The 23,993-nt window shown below is 50.2% G+C and overlaps 1 protein-coding gene across 5 annotated transcripts in view; it reads left to right on the top strand.

Moving 5' to 3' along the window:
* The window catches only part of EXOC6B (exocyst complex component 6B), a 306,373-nt gene that overhangs the window by 145,506 nt on the left and 136,874 nt on the right, over positions 1-23,993 (top strand). For all 5 annotated transcript variants that reach the window (XM_061583690.1, XM_061583686.1, XM_061583689.1 and 2 more), the window contains exons 8-15: positions 2,444-2,512; positions 12,968-13,051; positions 13,206-13,252; positions 15,247-15,367; positions 16,006-16,077; positions 16,788-16,885; positions 18,841-18,946; positions 19,564-19,673. In XM_061583690.1, coding sequence (XP_061439674.1) covers positions 2,444-2,512; positions 12,968-13,051; positions 13,206-13,252; positions 15,247-15,367; positions 16,006-16,077; positions 16,788-16,885; positions 18,841-18,946; positions 19,564-19,673 — 707 coding nt within the window. The remainder of the gene's footprint in view (positions 1-2,443; positions 2,513-12,967; positions 13,052-13,205; positions 13,253-15,246; positions 15,368-16,005; positions 16,078-16,787; positions 16,886-18,840; positions 18,947-19,563; positions 19,674-23,993) is intronic.

Raw genomic sequence — 23,993 nt, 5'->3', positions numbered from 1 at the left:
TACAGAGACATTGAAGGGTCTGGAAGGAATACTATTGGGGGGAGGGTTCTACAAAGCAGGGGCAGCCAGTAAGAGGGCCCTGCTCCTGACCTTTGATACTTTTTACTTTCTGAGAGGAGGGCACGTGGAACAGGGCTCTTAACGCCATTTGCTCTCTCACTTTAAAATTTTGGGAAGGGCGAAATAGTTCAGTGGTGGAGCATCTGCTTTGCACACAGAAGGCCCCCTGTTCAATCCCCGATGGCAAGAGTTCCATGCCTGAAACCCTGGAGAGCCATTGGTAGCCAGCCTAGACTGTGCTAGATAAATCAGCGGCCTGACTCAGTGCAAGGCAGCTTTCTGTGTCCCTGTGTTCCTGAGAAACGATGATCTCAACAGGGATGAGCTCTGAAAAAGTGGGAACTGGCTTAGGAATTGGGAGCGGGTTGCTGTCCTTGGTGATGAACCTGGCCTGGGAGCAGGGGTGTGCCAGAGGGGTGCATCGGGAAGGGGGGAGGTGGTTGGACTGGGAGACCCTCTGTGCACTCCTAAAGCATTGTGGGAAAACTACATCTCTGCCCTGATGCTGCCCCGCCAGACCCACGAGGAAGGCAGGCCTGAGGCTCCTGCTCTGTGGCAGAGCTCCCGCTTGGCAATGAGGAGCCCCGGCCCATCCTCCGGCACTTCCCGCCACAGGATTTTGGGTAGCTCATGAAAGCTCCCTAAAATCCTTGGAGAGCTGCTGCTGAGTAGAGTAAATGCTGCTGAAAGACAGACTAATGGCCTGGCTTGGGATATGGCATGAGTTGTATTGTTGTTATTGTTATCCCAGCATGGAATATTGTGTGCTGGCAAAGACAGAAAATGATCCATTTTAAATTCACTTGTTCAGAATTTTCCTTGGACATGTTTTTTCTTGATAATGTTATTTGTTACTTAGTTTAAGTTTTGTACATTGTATTGCTTTTGTTGATGTATTTCTATACTTGTGTTTATTTTTCTTTGTAAGCCGCCTTGAGGGCCTTTGGCCAAAAGGCGGGGTATAAATAAATTTACTACTACTACTACTACTACTAATCTTTCCATTCTGAATATAGAGCGCCCAAGGAGGCTTACATCAATGCATAATAAACAATGCATAATAATTTCAAAACAATGCCTAATAAAACAGTACAAAACAGCGCAGAAAAAACAAAGTCTGTAGCAATCAACAAAACTCTACTCAGGAGCGGAAAATAAATCTGAAGTAAAGCTAATGGCTTGCTGAGATACAAAGTCTTCACCACCAGCCCCAACTGTTGCACAGCAGTCACTTAGAAGGAGACTATTGCAAGGGCTGATTTGCCAGAGGGGAAACTCTGTGCTTACCTGCAAAGGTCCTTTTGCTTGCTTCTCTCCATATTTCTCATCATGATCTCCTGACAGGGTGCTTCTTGCAACCTCCCCATAACCCAAAATGTGAGCCAAACCCTCAAGTTTCTATTCATTTCCACATGAAAAAACCCAGTTTATGCTTCTTGAATAAGTTCACATAGTTGTGCTGGGTAACCTGGCCCCTGCTGGGAGGAAGGGCGGGATATCAATCAATCAGTCAATCAATCAATCAGTCAATAGCCTTATAAACTAAATCAGGGCTGAGGAATCCAGATGTTGCTGAACTCCAGCTCCCATCATCCATGACCGCTGGCCATGTGTCTAGGGCTGATGGGAGTTGGAGTCCAGCAACATCTGGAGGGTCAGAGGTCAGCCACCTCAGCTCCAAAGGCTGTCTCTGATTGTGGGGATGGCGTCTTCCCAAAGCTGACTGCTCTGCTACCACCAAGAAGAACAGGGTTCTGCCTCAGCTTTGGTGGCTGTGTCAGTGGACCAGTTTGGCAGAGGAGCAGAAGGGCTTCCGTTGGCTTGTGTGTGCTTTCACAAAGCGCCCAGATATCCAGAAGTGTTCCTCTTTGGGCTGTTTGTGTGTGAGTGAGTGAGTGAGAGAGATGTGGGCGCTTCCTCTTTGTCGTGCTTTGTCTTGACCTCTTGAGCATTGTGCTGACCAAACTTGGCTAGGTTTGCGCATGATGGCATTTAATTGCTCAAAGGACCAGTCATTCTGGGAAAATAGTCCCTGAGCTCCCAGTTTCTCCTGCCCACCCTCTCTCCCCCCAAAACAGAGGGTGAGGTAAGTGGCAAGAAGTTTGACAACCCCTTGCAATCTGTGGGGCTCTTGGTGTATAACACCCTCCCTTGATAGGTAACCATATAGTCAGTAGCAGAGTTGTGCTTCGGTGGGTGGAGTTTACATACCCCAGAGAGAGAGAGAGAGATTTCTGAATGTCTCTGATTTGTGGCCCCGCTATTTCTCTCCTTGATTTCCATCACAGGCTCTTCCCTTCTGTCTCCCCTTCACTCAGTATATGTGGCCAGATATGTCTCTATGTTTCAGCTTACCTGTATCTTTCTGTTCATATTATTGTAGGTCCCTGGTGCCCAGGATTTGGTGGATTTCTCTCCTGTATACCGCTGTTTGCACATCTATTCGGTATTGGTAAGTGAGGTGGCTTGTCTCCTCCATTGTGTGACGGTTACAAGAAGAATGTTGAAAGATGGCCTGGGATGGTTGAGAAGTTGCTGCAGACCCCCCCTTACTCCCTCTCTCTCTTATAGTTCCCCCCCTCCCCTGACAAAGGGTGAAAGGGAAGGTGAGGGAGGCTCCGGAACAAGAGTGGTGAGGAAACCAAGTGGGGCTTTTGTTGCCCTGCTAGTTTTGGTAAAGCCAGATCACCTTTGCATGGCTCTGTTTCTGGGTTGTGTCTAAGTGAAGCAGTAGGTCCCTTTTAGCCTCCTGTCATAAAGCGTATGCTGCGCTATAGTCGGCATGCTGATTATCCTCTCGCATTACTGCCAGAAGGCAAGCATTGCAGCGTGACACATTCTTCAAAGGCAGTCCTGCCCAACCCAAGATAATTTAAGTCAAACAACCTCTCAAGGCCCATTGAAGCCAGTTTATGGCAACTGCAGAATAGGCCCTTAATTTTAATGCCTAGGCTTGTGGGGAGGAGTTAAACTTGGGTTTAAGTAAGCCCTTGCTGTGTCCCTTCCCCAGGCAGTAGTTAACAAAATACGGTGGTAGGGAAATGACAGAAAATAAAGAACAAGAATGCATACGGTAGAAATGTGTGTTAAAAGGTATGAAAGTATGTGATTTAATAGGCCATAGAAAGTTAGGGAGGCCGCGTTTCCCGTGAAGCCCCTGTATGGATTGGAGGAATTCAGGGGAGGCAGCTTCGTGAGATGATGCCTGAATGTTCTTGAGCAGCCAGAGGGACGTTTTCTTCCCCACTTGACACGGATGCTCTGCCTGTTCAGTGATCAGGCCTGCAGGCCACGGCATTCTTCTCTGGGGTTATGCAAAGTGTATTGTGGCTCTGTTAAGTTTGCTGTATTTTGAATTCAGGATGTTAATCTCTACTCTTAGGGAATCCTCTGACTTTCTGATGTTGTGCTCCCATTTTACTCCTGCGTATGGCAGTGTGACTCTCTTGTAGTTTGAGCAGGTCTGTGTAGAACTCACAAGTGTCAGGGCTCCTGAGATGTGCTGTAATCACACTTTTTATTTTTAACTTTTTGCATCTGGTCATGGCAGTATTAATTCTCTATGGTCAGAGGTGGAAATCCATTCTCTCTCTCTCTCTCTCTCTCTCTCTCTCTCTCTCTCCACACACGCACACACACAACTTCACTTTCACGTGCTCTTAAAATGCAAAACTTGGTAGCTTCCTCTCTGTGGAATATGGGACTAAAGATGCTTTCTGCCTGTGTTCCTGGGGACTGACTTACTCGTGCACCTCCCTGTTTGGGAATGCTTCCTTGGGACACAGCCGGGGGTGGGGGGGCTCTAACGAATGGATGTCAAGAAAAGTAACATGTATGGAGCCAGAGAACCAACACTAAATCTGTGGCCAACTTTTACCACGGTGTGTGTTGAGCGAGACTTGGGAGAAAAGCTATGCATTCTTCATGACCTGTGGCTCATTCCTAAACATTCCTAAACAGTAGCTCTCTAGGCTGTGCTCTTTGAGTACGCAGTGCCAGCGGTCAGGCGGGCACCACAGAAAATGTTCACATCAGCTTCAGCCGGAAGGATCATAACGTAATAGCTCTAAAAAATGCAAATATTTGTCATTCACAATAGTGTTATCTAAGTGCTTGGCCTGCAGTTGAAAAGGCTCACTTTGAATAAATACTGCAATATTTATCATTTTTAGTGAGCTCGACCTTCCTGTCACCTCACTTTTATGGCTGAGCAGCTTATAAATTCCCAAAGGATTATGTGGAAAATCCCGGTTCTATCTGCCAGTCCTCCTTATCAGCAGGGCAGGAGTTCACGTATTGTAACACAAGGTCAGCACTCGGTCATGGTCTGGGACGCAGGGCCAAGCACCTGCAAGTCCTTCTTTCTTCAGCAGCAGAGGCAAAGTACAATCTCAAGCCGGCATGGCGACTTTCCAGGAAGTGCTGAACTTTGGCAGGAAGGGCAGACAGCAGGAGGAGAAGGTGGTGGTGGTGGTAGCGGGGGGGGGAGGCGAACCAGGGTCGGGCTGTGGTGAACAGAGAGTAGACTCCGACTCTTGCATGACTGGGGACAGCAGACTCTACCGAAGGACACTCTCTCTTTTTTAGGGTGTGGGTGGGGGAGGAAGAATCTCTGTTCTAAATTTGCATTATCAATACCTGCAAGTCCCTCTGGCAAAATGGGAGGCGGATGGAGGATACCCAAGCGGAAGCCAGAGAGCTGGGCTTCCTCATGCGCTCCAAAGGGTAATCAATTGGTTTGTGACGGGTTCCCACATTCAGCTGCCATTTGGTGAACGGTGATGTGTTGCATGTGGAGTGCCCCTTAGTAGTGCAAGGGTACATAGAACCGGAAGGCAGTAGCGCTACATGGTGATGATGATGATGCAAAAGGCGTTTTGATGAAACTGTCTCGCATGTACCTAGTATGTTGACGGAGGCTGCCATGTGTATAAAAGCCGCTTCATGATCATCATACATAACCCCGCACAATTCATATTATAGTCCTACCTGGAGAATCTCGCCATGCAAACCTTTGCTCATCCCCTCCTCCTCCTCCGTGGTCTTCCTCTGTCCATCCATCCGTTCCTCTATCTTGCAGAGGGCGGGTGGGTGGGTGTCTTCCAGCCTTTGGCCACCCATTCCTTACTGCATTCATCAGGTTCCTTGCTATCCATTCCTAACGTTATCCCCCTTTGGAGAAGGTTGCTTGATCTGAGTAGGGTTTCACCCACTGAGGCTGAGAAGTCCAAGAAACCACTTTCCCTCCAGCTTCCAATGCTGTCCAGTGTCAAGAAAAGCCAAATCCAGTGACCCTGACAGAGTCTGCTTGGTGGTTTCTTGTGCGGCGTAGGTACGCCGAGTGTGGGGCTGAAGGAGAGGACAGGCTGCTCCATGTGCGTCAGTCTCATGCTTTGGGATTGTTCTTGTGGGGAGAGTCTCAACTTGTCTGTAGGGCTCCGCAGCACCCTTTCGTGTGGCCTAAGAGAGAGGGCCGCCCACCCAGATTTCAGAATTCCTTGTGTAACTAGTGCAGAAGTAACACTGGAAAGTCCTGTGTTCAAATCCCAGTTATATCAGGGAATCACAGAGGTACTTTGCACAAGTCAGCCTCTCTCCTCCTCAATTCCCCCTTCCCCAACTCAGCCTTCACCAGCCTGGTGCCCTCCAGATGTTTTGGATTGCCATCAGCCATGCTGGCTCAGACTGATAGGAGTTGGCGTCTAAAAAGCATCTGGAAAGCCCTGGGTTAGTGAATGCTGCTCTGACTGGATCCATTGATTAAGCTGAATTAAGTGAGGATGGGCCTTGGCTCAGTGGGAGAGCATCTGCTTGCATGCGGAAAGCCCCAGCTGCATCCCCCGGCAGCATCCCCCGGCAGGCCTGGGAATGTCTCCCATCTGAAGCCCTGGAGAGCCATTGCTGCCAGTCAGTGCAGAGACAGCCCTGGTCGAGATGGGCCGAGGATCTGACTCAGTGTAAGGAAGCTTTCTAATCCATGGAAAGAAATGACTCTTGGCACAGCCTGCCACGATCAGTGTAAGGATTCAGTCTACACGTGATTCTTACATTTCTTGTGCCAAGGAGGACTCCAGAGGGGAGGACTGGGCTCATGTGCTCCTGCAGCTGAGCAGCCCCACTCCACGTCCTCCAAGCGGCCACAGAAGTTGCTCTGACAACCTCTTGGCTGAGTTGCCCCTTTGGCATGTGGGTTCTGCAGCGGGGCCTACGCGAGGCTGGGACGAGTGATTGCCCACCATCCCTTGTGCTCTGCAACGGCATATCTCTGCAGCTTAGGGCCGGGTCCAAAGTGTGTGTGGTGTGTGTGTTTAAATGGGCACAGACACGTTGATTGTGGCTGTTTCCCTGGAAAGCAGAGCTTCTTCACTCTCTCTCTCTCTCCTCTCGTTCATTTCAGGCGCCCCTCAGCCTGCCCTGGCGTGTCTCCGTGTCTCCTGACTTGGCTGACCCAGCAGTGCCTGGTGGAGTTAGATAGCTGTAAACACGGGGCTGAGATCATAGGGACGGCCGAAGGGAGATGCTTTGTGCGCTGCATTGATAAGGACACAGGAAGAGCCATTAGAAGGAGCAAGTGTCACTGACCTGTGATGACCGCTTTGCTCCGTGTGCTAATGGAATAGCTGGGGAGCAGCAGCAGCCAGAGCTCTAAGTCCCTCCTCCTCTTCCTCCTCTTCCTCCTCCTCCGTTTGCCTCCTGATCGCTTAGTCCTGTGGCCAGGGTTTTCACAAGGATATAATAGCCCTTCCTTTGTAGACAGCTGCCATCTCTCCATGAGCTGGATACTATGGTATGAAGCCATTTCCAGAGCCTGGCCATGCAGGTTGGGCACCTCCTTCCACCCCAGTACAAGAAGGAACTCTGAGCCTATAACCACTTCTGCTTCCTGTTGTGTGAGATGCCTCCGCTCTGAGCAAACCATGGAAGTGTGAACCAGGGAGCAGGGACAAATGCAGAGCCCTCTTTAATGGCCGGGATGTGGTCTGGACAAAGGCCAAGCCCCAGCCCAGCTGTGGAGCTCAGGGGGCGATGCTGAGCCAGCAACTATTTCCCAGCCTCTCTTGCCTCAGAGCTATTGTGAAGATGAGATGAGAGTCTTGTGCTCACTGCCTTGAGCTCCTTGGGGGAAGGCAGGAGACGAAGAAGAGAAAACATCTATTGTTTAAAAAAGAAGGTTCAAAAACATTAAAAAGCAATTCCAATACAGATGCAGACTGGGATAAGGTCTCAACTTAAAAGGCTTGTTGAAAGAGGAAGGTCATCAGTAGGCGCCGAAAAGAGATGGCGCCTGTCTAGTATTTAAGGGGAGGGAATTCCACAGGATAGGTGCCGCCACACTAAAGGTCCATTTCCTATGTTGTGCGGAATGGACCTCCTGATAAGATGGTATCTGCAGGAGGCCCTCACCTGCCGAGCACAGTGATTGACTGGGTATATAAGGTATATAATGGATAAGATGGTCTTTCAGGTATCCTGGTCCCAAGCTGTATAGGGCTTTGTACACCAAAGATTACAGTTGGGCAGACCCTTCCGCTCCAGAGTGGGTCCAGATAGGTCCCTAGGCACAAGTTCATAGCCATGAGATACCTTCGCTGTCATCAGGACTTGGCGCAGAGTTCCTGTCGCAGCCTTGAAGTCCAAGCCATGAATTGAGCCCTTTATTCATGGGAAGGGACATGGCTTGGTGGCAGAGCATCTGCCTTACATCGCAGAAGGGCCCAGGTTCAGCCCCCAATGGCATCTCCAGGTAGAGCTGGGAGAGAGCTCTGCGTGAAATCCTGGAAAGCTGCTGCCAGTCAGTGTAGACAGTATAAAGCTGGGTTGACTCATCGCCTGGCTCAGTATAAGGCAGCTTCCTGTGATCCATACACCACACAACCTGGAGCCTGATCCAGAATTAGAAGCTCCCTTACACCAGACCACATTTCCCCCCCCTTTTGAGTCCAGTGTTGTCTACTCTGACTGGCTGAAGGTCTCCGGAGTCTCTGGCAGAGGAGGGTCTTTCCCATCACCTGCGACCTGGTCTGTTTAAAACCTGGACCAGTTAACTGCACAAAGTTTTCCTTCACACACTGCATAGTTCACTTATGGAATTTGCTACTCCAGGACATGATGGCTGCCAGCTTGAAAAATGAAAATGGACTGCCTTCAAGTCGATCCCGACTTATGGCTACCCTGTGAATAGGGTGTTCATGGTAAGCGGTATTCAGAGGGGGTTCACCATTGCCTCCCTCTGAGGCTAGTCCTCCCCAGCTGGCGAGGGCCTGCTCATCTTGTCACAGCTGCACAAGCCAGCCCCTTGTCAGCAACTGCCAGCTGGGGGGCAACTGGGCTCCTTGGGACTATGCCACTTGCCCACAGCTGCACAGGTGGCAGGGCACGTAACCCCTGAGCCACTCACTATGGGGGGATCTTTAGCTGGTCCTTGATGCCCAGGAGACACGAGCGGGGATTTGAACTCACAGACTCTGGACTCCCAGCCAGGCTCACCTCCCTACTGTGCTATACCAGCTGTTGTGGCTGCCAGCTTTAAAAGGGGATTAGACAGATCCATGAAGAATTAGGCTCTCAGTGGCTATTAGCCGTGATGGCTTTGTCCTACCTTCAGGATCACCATGCCTCTAAATTGCCGGTTGCAGAGGGCTGTTGTTCTCAGGTCCTGCTTGTGGGCTTCCTATTGGGGCGTCTGGTTGGCCACTGTGAGAAACAGGCTATTGGGCTTAATAGACCTTTAGTCTGGTCTAGCAGCTCAGCTTTTAGGAGATGTTGTGGACTGCATGCAAAAGCAGGCGTTCTGCCATAGATTGATGGCCTGAAAATTGACCCATGGTTTGCAGTCCCTCAAAGCCAGACATGCAAATCCCCATTCTCAGAGTTCCTCACTACCCCTGAGAGGGAGGCAATAGAGTGTACTGTCCATGTTATAGAATCATAGAATAGCAGAGTTGGAAGGGGCCTATAATGCTCACTGCTGGAATCGAAATCAAAGCATTCCCGACAGATGGCTCTCCAGCTGCCTCTTGAAGGCCTCCATTCTTATATACTGGAATCGTTTTGATTTCAACTGTAAGGACAGGAGAGTACATGGGAAAAGAGGGTCCTTTCCCTGAAAAGGTTGTCGCTAGGTGGTAGAGCCCATAGCTTGCTTTCAGATGATCCCAGGTTCAATCCCTGCCACCTCCCAACAGGGTTGGGATATCCTGCTCTTCCGGGATTCAGATAGTCAGCACAGCAGGGCTAAGCTAGACTTGGTAGAAAGGGATGTCCCCAGGGACAGAGCATCACACACTCCAGAGAGGTGATGAGCAAAGAAAGTGTGTGTGGCGGTGATGGGACCGGCCCTTCCATACATTTCTTGCGGAAGATTCCGAGGAAGTCGAGGAGGAGAGCTGCAGAGAGGATGCACTTGGGCTGCTGTGATCCTCTGTGTCGCTGGCTGGCTGGCGGCTGAGAGAAGCAGAGATACGTGAACGTCTGCTTCAGCCCATGCCCTTTGAGGGAGCCGTGGTTGGTGTGGTGGACTTGGGGGCGTTGAACCTCCCAGGGTAGCTTAATTGGCATCTGTTCCTAGTTACCTCATCGGAGAAGTGTTAACGACGCAGGAAAGGGGAGGCAGAGCCGGCACCCCGCTTGTCAGATGAAAGAGGCCTTGTTTTGGCTCCTCTTAAGGACAGCTTTAAAAATGTTGCATTCTTACGCGTTTCGTTATCCTGTGTGTGTTTGTGAAGAAAGAATAACCCCCTCCCCCATGATTCGTCATTGAAATGGGTGTGCAGGGGGTGGTCATGCCACAGATGTCTGTCACAGATAAACGTGGCTCAGCTCTTGTGCATTGGAAATAAGTGCAAAGGTGTGTGTTTACAAAAGGTGCTCATGAAGTTTAAAAAAGTGTGTTTTGAAATGTGCAAACAATCCTCATATATAATTGTACATTTTATCATATTGCATTGTAGAATATACTGTGTGTGCGCCATTGTGTTATGTGGCCTGACTGTTTAACACTCTGCGCCCATCCGTTAAAACTGCTTGAGGGTGGCCGGTAGTGCTCTGGAAGAAGTCAGCTGCGCAAGGGCTGGTCATCCAGGAGGCCCTTCCAAGGCATTTTATGAATTAGCACTGGTTTTGAAGGGTAGCTGTTAACAGGGCCCAGGCCCATTAAGAACAATGCTGCTTCAGAAGCCCAGGCCCCTTTGCCTCATAATTGCTGGCTGCTGTCAAACCCTCCGAGGAGAGGGTCTTCTGGGTCGGGCCTGGGGCTTGCCAAGACAAACACGAGTTCTTCCAAGGGGCTGCTCTGTGAGCAAAATGAGCAGTGGAGGCTGTTCATCACAGAGCTGCCCAGGAAGGAAGGGAGGGCACTTCCCAGGGCTTTGTGCTGGAGGCTGAGGGGGGTATTTCAGCAAGCCCAAGGGCAGAACTGCATTAGGGAAGACAGAGGCGCTGGCCAGAGCAGCACTTCGTATCGAGCTCCCCCTCCCGCCCCGAATGCAGAGCAACACTTGGGTGCCCATTTCTCCACCCTCAGCAGCCAATGACGTGACACAGTCATGCAGAAATGGACCGCATGGGGGAGTGTTGAGCAGCAGGGAAGGCCTCTGCAGTTGGGTCACTTGCCCCCAAATGGAGTCTTGAGCAAAGAGACAAGGGGGTGATGGCCCTGGAGGGTGTGGCTGCTGGGCTGCAGCAGCCTGGCGGGAATCATGGGGGGTGGGAGGAGGAGGAGGAGCTGAAGGCCAGAGGCAGGGCAAAGGTGAGGCACTTCAATGTGATTGCTGTCCTTCCTTCCTTCCTTCCTTCCTTCCTTCCTTCCTTCCTTCCTTCCTTCCTTCCTTCCTTCCTTCCTTCCTTCCTTCCTTCCTTCCTTCCTTCCTTCCTTCCTTCCTTCCTTCCTTCCTTCCTTCCTTCCTTCACCTGGCACTGATGCTCACCACTGTCTGCCCACTTTGCACATGTTCCTTCTAGTTGTTGCAGCCGGTGGCATGTAGGCCCTTCTGCTCTAAATGGGCGCTTGTCAGTGGGGATGGTGACAGCCGCAAGGCATGGCCAGTAGGGGGCATTTCTCACCTGCCCATGTCTGCTTTCACTTTGGACCTTGTGTGTTGTGAGCCCTGCTGGAAGTGGGTGGACAGATGAGAACAAAGCGGAAGAGGAGGAAAACTTAGAGTGGGATGTTTGAGCAGGGCAAGGGCTGAGCGGGGAGTGCAACTCAGAAGGCGCCCCAGCTCTGGACTTTGACAGTTCAACCCCAGCAGCTCCAGATACCCCTGGCCAGTCAACCTGACCAGCTGATTGTATCCCAGCTTGATGCTTCCCCTCTCCCTCCGCCCGTGTCGCCCGCAGGCAGCCCTCCTCCCTCTGAGGGGGACAGACGGGACCGTGATGGGGCTCCGCCTTTGTCTTGCCCCAGGAGGCGAATGTGGTGGGAGATTCAATAGGCACGGTTGAGATGGAGTCTCCGCTTGTGCATGCTCACCCAGCAGTGACAGTTGGCACATGCAAGCAGGGTGCCCGCCCAGCCTTACCCAAGCTGAGTTGGGGGAGGAGGAGTTGCTGAGTCAATGTCTTAGTGCCATGAAGTTGTGCCTAGTTGGACCTAGAGAAATGCTGAGTGCTGAGTAAGTCGTAGGCAGATTCATGAAGTGCACTGAATTGAAACTGTTTCTTACTACAGTAAAAGAAAAAAACACCACCATGTCTGAGTTCTTTGAGTTCAGGCAGGACATTGTGCAGCCTAATGTGTAGGGCAAGTCTTTGCCCCGCTGTGCAAATGACACAGATGGTGAAGTGTAATATCCCGCTGACCCTCATTAGAGAGCCGAATGAAAATGGCTCTCCTCTCCACGTGTGAACATATTAAAACAGCCCTTAGAGTTTCCCTTTATATAAAACTGTCTTCACTTACCCTGGCAGGGCAGTTAAAAGGGGAATTCCAGCTGCAGCCAGGCAGTTGTTATGTGCCTTCAAGTTGATTTTGACTTATGGCGACCCTTCTCAGATAGTGTGGTGTAGTGGTTAGAGTGTTGGACTATGACCTGGGAGACCAGGGTTCGAATCCCCACACAGCCATGAAGCTCGCTGGGTGACCTTGGGCCAGTCACTGCCTCTCAGCCTCAGAGGGAGGCAATGGGAAACCCCCTCTGAATACCGCTTACCATGAAAACCCTCTTCATAGGGTCGCCATAAGTCGGGATCGACTTGAAAGCAGTCCATTTTCTCAGAGAGAGATTTAAGTGGAGACTAGGTCTTTGGTTCCTTGGAGTTGAATGGATTAGGAAAACACTGAACTTCTGTTCCCAGTGGATGAGAGGGGAAAGATCACCATTGCCACTATTGCCACTCCCTTGGGCTGCCTTTTTGGTTGTTGTGGGGTGAGGAGTGGGGTCTGCAGTGAAGGGCTTCCAGATTGGGGGTCTGTTCACCATGAGGAGCACTGAAATGAAAGCTTAACTGCATCTGAGCTGGGCTCCCAGGGGAAGGCCAAAGGCAAGTGGATAGTGAAGGTAAGGAGGCTAGCAAGGAAAAGCATGTCAGGTTGTGCACCGTGGTTTCACGTCACTGTGGTGTGGGACTCTCCTAAACACTGAATTGGGCCCCAGATGATGCTTTTGTGACAACATGTTTGGTTTCAGAGCCTTCTGGAGTCACCTTTTTAAACATTGCTCTGCGCCCTTGGGGACTTGAAACCCATCTCGCAGGGGAGCCTGAAGAAGACTGAGTACTTAACAGGGCTGGTTAGCCTTGGATATCCTCTCCAACTCCAAGAGACTTGGGAACCCAGACCTGTGCTCAGGCCAGAGGAAGGCATAAATATGTTCGGAACAGATTGTCTTAATTCTTCATCTTTAGTTTTATCTCTGGAAAGCTGCTGCTTTCGCCAGGACCAGAGCTTGACCATATTTCTTCTTTTAAGGGGGCCCGAGAAACCTTTGAGAATTACTACCGGAAGCAGAGGAGAAAGCAAGCCCGGCTGGTGCTGCAGCCGCCCTCCAACATGGTAGGCTCCCGTACAGGTTTCAGGGTCAGAACTGAGCTTTGTGGGGCGGAGCTGGGATGGAGGGTTGGATATCTGAAGCTGCTGTCTTTTCAGTGTGTATTAATCTTATTCCATCTCTCTCTCTCCCCCCCCCCCCCACACACACATATTCCAGCATGAAACATTGGATGGCTATCGGAAATATTTTAATCAGATTGTTGGGTAGGTATTATTATTTTTTATTCATCTACTTACATTTTTCATCTGCTGGTGTGGATGCTGGTTTGATGTGCGCTGCAGATATTCCTCCTCTTAAAAAGACATTTTCTCAGTCGTATGTGAAGGGAGTTGAAGCAAGGAAAGAAGTGCTTCCTAAGTGAATCGGAATGTCGAAATCTTTTAACACAAATGTGAAGGTGGAGAGTTCTTGCTCACTCATTGTGCAGGCTCAGCTCTTGGCAGAATAAAGGGAATTTGTGTGCTAGGTATTGGAGTGGACGATGGAATCGGCTGCCCAGGGAGGCTGTGAACCTTCTTCCCTTGGAGGTTTTAAAAAAAGACCCTGACAGGGATTCTTGGGATACAAGATGCCTTGTGCATGTCTGTCCACTTCCTGTCAGCGTAAACAGAAAGGTGATAGCCTATGCTTCCCTGGTATATCTCCACTGCCATGGTTGTGCAAGTGTTCTAGTCAGAGCAGACACACAGGCTCCCTTGACACGGTTGTGGAGCATGGAACTGAGGTTTCATAGAAGCATTGCATCAGGAGAGACATAGCCCTCCAAGACTAGAGAATGGTGTCCTCACCTGGTGTTCCCAGGTCATCAACAAAGAGACCAAGTGGAAATAGGTCTACAGAGCAAATAATTGTGAGCAGAAGACCCACGCTGCATGCCATGAGGGACACCTGTGCACATACTTGAAAGTCTCATGCTCAGGTACAAATGCGTGGAGTTAAGCAATGTTAATTAGGGGAAATTGACTGGAAAGACTGTCGCAGGGACATCCGAAGAGACCTGCAACTGGATCAGAGCACAGCCCATCTAGTTCAACATCCCCGTCTCACAGTGTGCAACAAGATGCCCCAATGGGAAGCCCACAAGTAGGATGGAGCGCAACACATTTGTGGTTCCCAGCAACTGGTATTCAGGGACATGCCACCTCCCACACAGCATTATGGGTAGTAGCCATTGATGGCCTTAACCTCCATGAATTTGCCTAACCTCATTTTAAGCTGTCCCAAGGTGGGCTGCCACCACTATATCTTCTGGGAATGCATTCATAGCTTGCTCGTGCTCTGAGTGGAGAAGTAACTTCCTTTGGTTTCTCTGTCTTGAATCTCCCAACATTCAGCTTGCGTGGATGGCCCTGCTGGCTTCTACTGTCAGGACAGCAGGAGAGGGAGAAAAACTTCTCTCTCTCTCTCTCTCTCTCTCTCCCTGTAGAAGGGCAAGGAGTCGTCATGGCCACACAAGGTTGTTCTTTCTGAATGTTGCAGCCTGTTGTAGATCCCAGGCTACGTTTGAACATATAGTTCTGCACCCTGATGCGGCACCATAATTTACACAAGTGAGACTCAGCCTTGTGAGCTGCCACTTCCCTCCTCTGCGCCCAGCAGAGCTGCGAGGAGAAGATCAGAAGGTTTTGCTTAAGTTTGCGTTTGTTGTTATGTGCGTAGTCTTAACTATGCGTTAAGGGAACAAGCCAACTTCAAGCTGCAGTTTCTGATGTTTGCATTATTCCCTAAACTATAGTTTAAACTAACCACAGTTCCAGATTTGCACATAATAAACTGCAGTTAGTTGACAATGGAAGTGAAAGCTTCCAAATCCCCCTTTGCAGCTGTGCCAGATGAGGAAAGTGTGTGTGATCCTGAGGCTTGTGCCCATAAAAGTAAGCTCTAATCAAAGCCACAATCTCGTTTGGAAGTCCAGGAGGCACAAACAGCTCTGGGTCTGCTGTATGCAGGTGAGACTTTTCCCTGCATTGACGTGGGCGGAGAAGTCTGTTGGGACATGAACTCCCCCCTGTGCATCAGATCCAGAGCTCTGAATAAAGTCTGCTGATGGTGTGCTTCCATAACTCAACGAGCCATGCGCACACGGGCATGTCAGATGAACAGGACCACGGCTGCCACGTTCTGCCAAATTCCACATGGACACTTGGCCCTCTGAGCTAAATTCCTTACAGCCCTCCCTTCTTTTCACTTCCGGCAGCTTCTTTGTCATTGAGGACCACGTCCTGCATACAAGCCAGGGCTTGGTGGACAGAGCCTACATCGATGAACTCTGGGATATGGCGTTGTCAAAAACAATTGCTGCTCTCCGGACACATTCAGTGAGTATCTGCCTGATGGACATTCAGATATCATGCTGGAATGAGGTCCCTGTTTTTTAGTCTGAAGTGGTTGCAGCTGAGCAAATTCCCTTGGTCTTTGTGACCTTTATTTTGGGGAACACTCTTTGGGGGGGATGTCTGGATTGGCTTCCAATGGTACATTATTAGCATCTGCTACGAAAGCCCTTTGCTGTCTTTATTAAGGGAAGCGGTGTTTGTTGTTGTTTCGCAAAGCATCTGAATTCTTTGGGGTGATGGAAGTTAAAAGCGAACATTTCTTCTCTCTTTCTCATCTCCATTGTGCCCCCCTTCTGACCCTCTTGGAGGGCGGGTGGGATAGACACGCAGCAGTTTTATTTATTTATTTATATACCGCCTCATAGCTTAAGCTCTCTCGGTGGTTTACAGCAATTAAAAACATTAAAAATGAGTATACAAATTTAAAACCATACCAAATTAAAACCCATAAAAACTGATAGGCAAATTAAAAACCTGCTATTCAAATGCTGTTAAAAAATGCCTGGGAGAAGAGGAAAGTCTTGACCTGGTGCCAAAAAGATAGCGGCGTTAGCGCCAGGCGCATCTTGTCAGCAAACAAGTCAAAGGAAGTCAGTAAACGCCCTTTTCTTTTGTTTCAGTCCTACTGCTCTGACCCCAACCTCGTTTTGGACCTGAAGAACCTCATTGTACTTTTTGCCGACACACTCCAGGTGTGTAGCCCCTCTTCACCGGGGGCCCCTTTGCTCTGCTAGCCGTTCTCCACTGGGTGGCTTGCAGGCAGATCACGCCCCTGGACCTTCCCAGCCGGCCTTCTGAGCCTTAGGCTCTTCTCTGCCCCAGTAGGGCTGCCTGTGACCTGCTACTGCATGTAGTGGCTAATGGCCCCCAGCACCAAGGGCGGTGCAGCTGTCTGATGCTGGGTCTCAGAGGGGCAAACGTCCGAGGCTGGCCTGACCTGCCCCTGCACCTGAGGGACCGTGAGGTTCTCTGCTCAGAAGGGCTCCCCTCCATCCCTCTCCTGCAAGACGTCTCCTTTTTCATCATGTTCCGGAATTCCACCAGCACTTTCCTTGGGAAGGGGCTGCCCCGGGCTTCTCCTGCTGCAGCGGCTTGTACGCCACCCTGCAGGTGCAGTGCCCGCAGGACATTGCCCTTGGGCGCCAAGGGGCAGAGCGCTGGGGCTGCTTCACATGTGAGCATCTGTGGGGGACCCTAACCCTTCAAGATGCAAAAGGGGAATGCACCACTTCTCCTTTTTGGAGGAGGGGGAAGATGCCTCGCACAGGTAGGCTTGTTGAGGAGTCATGACTAGCTGCCTCTTCCTGCGTTTGCCTCTCTGCACAAAGTGTGGGGTGGCCCGGAGGATCTCTTTGGTTGCTTTTTCCGCAGTGTGCTTGAATGCTTGTGTGTATCCATCCAGGGAGACGGTTTTCCTGTCAACCAGCTCTTTGATTTGCTTCTGGAAATCCGGGATCAGTACAGTGAGACTCTGCTGAAGAAATGGGCAGGAGCCTTCCGGTAAGGTTTGCTTCCCAAGCATCGTTGTGTTGGGATCAAGAGTTTAGATGCACAGACTTCTAAAGTGTTGGCTGCCTCCTGTTCCCTTCTCCTGGCAGCATCTTTTGTGCCTCAAAAGCCGTCTGGGTTAGAATTCTTCTGGGGCTGGATGGTGCCTGATCCCGATGAACACTTTTGCAAGGCTTTTATGAGGTGGCTAGGGGAGACTGCCCTGTATAAGAGGCTGCTGTGGTTTTGCCAGATGGTGCCATCTCACTCATTGCCACCCACCCGCCGGCTGTACGCGCTGGAGGAGAAGCAGGACTGTGCCCCTTGGACCCTCTGCCTCCCCTTTTGGAGAACTAGGGTCAGGGTTCAGAGCCTGGAACCTGCTCTGGCTTAGCTGGTGAGATTATAGCCTCCGGCTTGGGGTCCTGGCCACTGCTGGACTCTGGGTCCACGACAGTGGGCAGATTCTGTTGAAGCCATGTCTGGGGAAGGGAGTGTTAAATGATGTTTCCTTGCTGACCAGTGTAGTCCTGTTGAGAACTGGGGGGGTGGGAGAGGGGAGAGGCCTGCTTCAAATGCTGTTTTTTAAAAAACAAAACATCAGGAGTGGCTGGTAACAATGCAGTAAAAGTAATGTCTAGTTTGGCCCTTAAATCTATATGCTGCAGTTAAGACGAGGAGCAGGATTATTATTAACATTTATATCCCACTCTTCCTCCCAGAAGGGGCCCAGTGAGGCTATCTGTGGATACTGACTGTGATAGCTGTGTTCCCCCTCCCTTGTTGGAGGCCCCTGAATAATGCTGGGGTCCAGGGTGGGGGCACGATGGCTGTTTGGTGGGCCGCTGGGTAGTGAAGTGAGAGGAGCTGCCTGTTTTGTGCAGCGTCCTCCCCAGAAATGCCCTTCTATCACTCGCCTTGTTGCATTTTGGACACCAGATGAAAGGGCTTTTACGTCTGGGGGCTTTTTATGAACAGGGTGCCAGATTGGTGTGTGTTTGCCTTTTAACTGTGCTTGGTAGTTCTGCTGTTTTTAATTTTAATTTTTTGTATTTGTATGGTAGCTTAATGATGCCTTTTAAAAACTGTTTTATTTTTAATTTGAAAGCTGTCTTGTGATATTTTTTTAAGTTAAGTGTTTGGGTGGGAAGTATAAATAATACATAACATTCTGAACTGTGAGAAACCTGAAATAGAAATCTGTGTTTTGAGCCGGCTTCTAGCCTTTTAAGGTAGGTGCCTGGCCTAGCCGTGTGCCAGGTCTGCATCCAGGATGTGTAGCCCACACGTTTGAGTGTAGGAAGGGGTATGGTGGGCAGGAAACAGCAAACCTGAGCATCAAGAGTTGCAGTGCTGTTCTGGGGTGTGTGTGTCATCCTGTTGGTCTCTGAGGCTTCCATGATGGGCTCCTACTGGGAGGAAGGGTGGGATATAAATCAAATAATAAATGAATATATAATAAATAAATATATGCTCATGGCTTGCCAAGCAAGATGTGAAAAAAACTTCTGGTGTTGCTTCACCCAGGCTTGCCTGCAGCATGACATGGACACACTGACGTGGATGTGTGATGTGTGAAGTCTTTTTTCACGGGAAGGGAGCTCTCAACAGGGTGACACTGTCTTAGAAGCAGGTGCTCTGTTTTGCATGTTGGTGGCTCCATTTATTTATTTATTTTAAAATGCTTACATGGTGCTTTTCTGGGGAAAGCCTTCTTAAGAACATTGGTAGAGCCCTCAGCAGCTGGATCAGGCCGAGGGGCCTGTCCAGTCCAGCCTCCTATTCTCATCGTGGCCAACCAGATGCCTCTCCTGGGAAGCAGGACCAGAGCGCAACAGCAGCACTCTCCCCTCCTGCAGTTGCCTCCGACCATGGAAACAGAGTGCAGCCGTCATGGCTAGTAACCACTGAAAGCCTTTTTCTGCGTGGAGTGACCATCCTCTATTTACCATTGTGGCATTTTACAGAAATATTTTGGATTCGGATAACTACAGTCCTATCCCAGTGGCCAACGAGGAGATGTATCGGAAAATGGTCAGACAGTTTCCATTCCATGATTCAGAGCTAGAAAAGGTGAGAGGGCTGCGGGTGGGTGGAAAGTGGGCCTTCAAGCTTGGGTCAACTCTCAGGAGAAAGTTGGGCACCAGGTTGGCTAAGGCTGGTGTGGAGGTAGGCAGAGGTAGCTGAAGATCTGGGCACTGGTTCCTGATGGCCATAGCTTGGAGGCTGGAAAGAAGTGGCCTTTTTGTTTTTTATATCAAAGAAATCCTGTGCCAGCTGCCATCCCCACTGGTTGAGGAATAGTAGAGATGGGAAGGGTACCACTTTGCCCATTTCAGTTTCCCTCACAAAACATGCCAAGTTGCTTATTATCCACCATCATGCACCACCACCACCCTGCGCATGCGGACACGCTCCCATTTGAATGGTGTGGGATCTACTCTGTGAGTAGAAGGCGCTGCACAAGGGAAACCAGGCTGAGTCAGGAGAGGGTTTGCCAAAGAGGGGCTTCTTGAAGAGCGCATGCTGCAGGCAGCGAGGGAGGAGGAGCAGAGGCCACAGAGGTCTGAACTGCGGCAGAGCTTGCAACTTTCCCAGGGGATATCACGGCTGCTGTGAGTGTGCTTGTGTGTTTGTCCCTTGACTCGACTCACTTGATGTGTCCTCTCACTTTCCTCTGCATTTTGCAGCAACCGTTTCCCAAGAAGTTCCCCTTTTCCGAGTTTGTGCCTAGAGTCCACAACCAGATTAAGGAATTTATCTACGCTTGCCTAAGGTTCTCTGAAGACCTTCATCTAAGGTATGATAACCAGCCACTGATGACGTCTCTTGGTTTCTCCGCGTCTGATGCAAGCATTGCCTTTTCCTTGTGCCTCTCGGGGCGTAAAGCACCTTCTGCCCTGCCAGATGCTTCCCACCAGGTGGCGACAGTGAGCATTATCTGAGGCAACAGTTGCCATATAATAGGACCGGCTAATAACAGTTTTTATTTATTATTTATTTGTTATTTGAGTTATATCCCACCCTTCCTCCCAGCAGAAGCCCAGGGCGGTAAACAAAACCACTAAAAACACTTTAAAACATCATAAAAACAGAACTTAAAATACATTAAAACAAAACAACTTTAAAAACATTTTTTTAAAAGCTTTAAAGACATCTTTAAAAAAGGGTTAACAACATATTGTTTAAATTTTTTTTAAAAAAATGGTTTTTAAAAACACATACTAGAAAGGAATTCCAACACAGATGCAGACTGGGATAAGGTCTCTGCTTAAAAGGCTTGTCGAAAGAGGAAGGTCTTGAAAAGGCACCGGAAAGATAGCAGAGATGGCGCCTGCCTAATGTTTAAGGGGAGGGAGTTCCACAGGGTAGGTGCCGCCACACTAAAGGTCCGCTTCCTCTGTTGTGCGGAACGGACCTCCTGATAAGATGGTATCTGCAGGAGTCTCTCACCTGCAGAGGGCAGTGACCGGCTGGGTATATCGGGTAAGACGGTCTTTCAGGTATCCTGGTCCCCAGCTGTATAGGGCTTTGTACACCAAGACTAGAACCTTGAACTTGGCCTGATAGCAAATGGGCAGCCAGTGCAGTTCTTTCAGCAGCGAGGTGACATGTTGGCGATACCCTGCCCCAGTCTCGCCACCGCATTTTGCACCAGCTGCAACTTCTGGACCAACCTCAAGGGCAGCCCCACATAGAGCACATTACAGTAATCCAGCCTGGAGGTTACTAGTGCATGGACAACAGTGGTCAGGCTATCCCGGTCCAGAAACGGCCACAGCTGTCTTACCAGGCGAAGCTGATAAAAGGCACTCCTAGCCACAGAGGTCACCTGGGCCTCTAGTGACAAAGATGGATCCAGGAACACCCCAGACTACGGACCTGCACCACTGTGGTGCATTCTTTAGCTGTGTCTGAAGAAAATGGGTGGATGAGACAGAGGCTGAACCTGATGAATTAAAAGGATAATTCCAAAGGGGTGACCCTGTTAGCCCTGTTGCAGCACAAGCAACAAAGTCTTGTCTGGCCCCTCGTAGCGGCCTTCTCCAATGAGGTGTCCTCCAGATGTTTGGGACTTTAATACCCATCAGCCCCATCCAGCATGGTAGATGATGGTGAAATTGGTGGGAGTTGTAGTCCAAAACATCTGGAGGGCACCAGGTTGGGGGAAGGCTGCCTTAAGCACAAACTGATTTCTTGTTACCTGGGCTTTCAGGGGAGGAGCATCAGCCACGTGGAGAAGCAAGGGGTTCCTTCCCTTTCCATGGCAGAATAACGCCTACAAAAACAAGCCAGCATTTTCCTTTTGTCTGTCGGATGTATCACTTGTTCGTGCCACCAAGTCTGGGATTTGGGGGCATTGATGTTTGGTGCAGCCAGCCAATATTTCTTCAGAAATTGTGTGTGTGGTGTTATATGTGCATGTGTGCAGGCCCCTCCTGTAGCTACGGCTCTCGGTGCAGAAACTGTTCACCTCGGCCAGCGTTGTGGTGCAAGGGACGTGCCTGAAATTTCAATCCTGTCCCCCTCTGGTTTCCCTTGGGCAGGACCAGCAGAGGACACTGCGTGGCGGCCGCCTTGGAGCTCCACTGCAGAGACAGAAGTGCTGTTTGTGTTCTTATTTCCAGCCTTGGATTAGCAGAGCAGTTTTTCAGCAGGAGCAACAAGGGGGCTGAGAATCCCAGGCAGTGGCGGCGGCGGTGGCTGCTGCTCCTCCTCTCCAAGCCACTGTTGACAGCCTGCATTAGTTTTTATTAGGAAGTTTGCCTGCAAAGCCGGCAGCGACGTTTCTCTATCCCTTTCTTTCCCCTGTCATTTACGGTGCACCCTGGAGTGATTGGGGTCAGGCTGTCCATCACAGCCGCCACAAAGGTCACGGCTGCCGTTGCAGGATCTGGGGCCTCCAGCCATCACTGTCACAGGTGTCTGTCTGTCTGTCTCTCTGCGCTTAAGAGCCCCCCTCCCCCCCAGCAAAGATCCTGCAGCAAAAAGCACAGAGTGTGATTTTTGTTAATTGGGATTCCAAGCAACAAATGCCTCAGAAAAATTGGCAGGGAGCGGGGGCAGTGAAGGAGGGTGGACACTCCTTGCTTTAAGCTCGGAGAGTGTAGAGTTCCTCCCTCGTTTGTCTGCTGTGATCCCCCTGAGAGCACCACAGGTTTTGGAGGTGCATCCTGGGGCATGTGCTCCTCTTGCACAGCTGCTTGTGTGAATGGAGAGCTTGCCCTGGATCGTGCCCAAATGCGTTGTGGCTGAGCTGCCTTTTAAGCAGGCTGTCTTTAACAGTCATGCACTTTCTTTCCGAAGACTCCAGAAATCCATTTTTAGGGGGAGATTCAGGTGGCTGTGCTTCCCTTGTCCCCCCCCACACACACATTTCGTCACTTAAGGCAAGCCATTGCTGCTGACAGGCAGAGCCTGCTTGACACATGCTGTCTCCTTGAAGGTCCTCCCAGGTTCAGCCCGTCATCCAGTATAAGTAAGCCTTTGGCAACCTGGTGCCCTCCAGCTGTTGTGGACTACAACTCCATCATCCGTCCCAGCCGGGACAGGCCTGTTTCCAGGGTCTTGGGTAGCAGCAGATCTGGCAAAGGTTCTTTCTTAAACTTTGTGGCCTGAATGAAGGTGGCGCTGGGTGTCCTTTCTTTGAGGGTAAATCTGGAGCCACCCAAATCTTGCGGAATGATGTTTACTCAGCCCATTCCTTGGCTAGCAAGAAAGCGTGAATGGGGACGGGCTGAAGCTCAGTGGTACAGAGCAGTTCAGTCCCCAGCGGCATCTCTGCGTAGGGCTGGAAAAGACCCCTGGTTGGAATTCTGGAGAGCCACTGCCAGTCAGTGCAGGCAGTATTGGCTGAGATGAGCTGCAGTAGTCTGACGTGGTATGAGGAGGCAGCTTCTTCCTGTGTTCCTTCCCAAGGTGGTGGGCAGAGATCCCATGGGGGGGGGGCTCTCCAGTGTTTCCCCCGCTGTCTCCAGTTTTGTAATTTTGCCATTTGTCAGGTAAAACAGGCTGCGGCGCAAAAGGTCATCAGGGCTGAGTTGCCAGGAGCCCCTCGAGTTATTACTGCCTCTGAACCTTTCCAGTGTGAAATTCTACCCCGCCTTCATCTGCCAGTCCTCCTGCCTGCCCCTTTGCAGATCAAGGTGCATCCAGTTCTGGTCTCCGCACTTCAAGAAGGATGCAGACAAACTGGAACTGGTTCAGAGGAGGGCAACAAGGATGATCAGGGGACTGGAAACAAAGCCGTATGAGGAGAGACTGAAAGAACTGGGCATGTTTAGCCTGGAGAAGAGAAGACTGAGGGGAGATATGATAGCACTTTTCAAGTACTTGAAAGGTTGCCACACAGAGGAGAGCCAGGATCTCTTCTCGATCGTCCCAGAGTGCAGGACATGGAATAATGGGCTCAAGTTGCAGGAAGCCAGATTTCAGCTTAACATCAGGAAAAACTTCCTAACTGTTAGAGCCACATGACAATGGAACCTATTACCTAGAGAGGTAGTGGGCTCACCGACACTAGAGGCATTCAAGAGGCAGCTGGACAGATTTGTTCACTGCTGCCCCAGAGGGTAGGACTAGGTCTAATGGTTTTAAGTTGCACGAGCGTAAATTCAGATTGGACATTAGAAGGAACTTCTTGACAGTAAGGGCAGTTCGGCAATGGAACCGACTGCCTAGGGAGGTGGTGGGATCCCCTTCGCTGGATGTCTTCAAGCAGAGGCTGGACAGCTATCTGCGGGAGATGCTCTAGCTGAGGATTTCCTGCTGTAAGCAGGGGGTTGGACTCGATGGCCTACAAGGCCCCTTCCAACTCTATGATTCTATGATTCTATTTTCCCATCCTTTTCAGGCTTGGGGCAATGCCTGGATGTTTGAAGTATATATAACTTATTCTGGTGCTTGACTCAGAGCTTTTGTGGTGCTTTATATGAAACCATCAATACAATTTTAAAATACTTGAAAGCATAACATAAAATAGAAAGTGACTCACAGCTATCTCCTCCTCCCACCCCCATTCTAGGCCTTCATCCTTGTAGGCTCAGCTTAGCTTCTGTCAGAATGTAGCCTCCTGTTGGATGATAGGCTGACATTTCCATCATCAACTCTTTCGACAGTT

The sequence above is a fragment of the Rhineura floridana genome, chromosome 9, assembly GCF_030035675.1.
Source record: "Rhineura floridana isolate rRhiFlo1 chromosome 9, rRhiFlo1.hap2, whole genome shotgun sequence".
In the NCBI taxonomy this organism is placed as follows: domain Eukaryota; kingdom Metazoa; phylum Chordata; class Lepidosauria; order Squamata; family Rhineuridae; genus Rhineura; species Rhineura floridana.
Note: the sequence above shows the minus strand (reverse complement) of the source record. Positions and strands in the feature narration are given on the sequence as shown.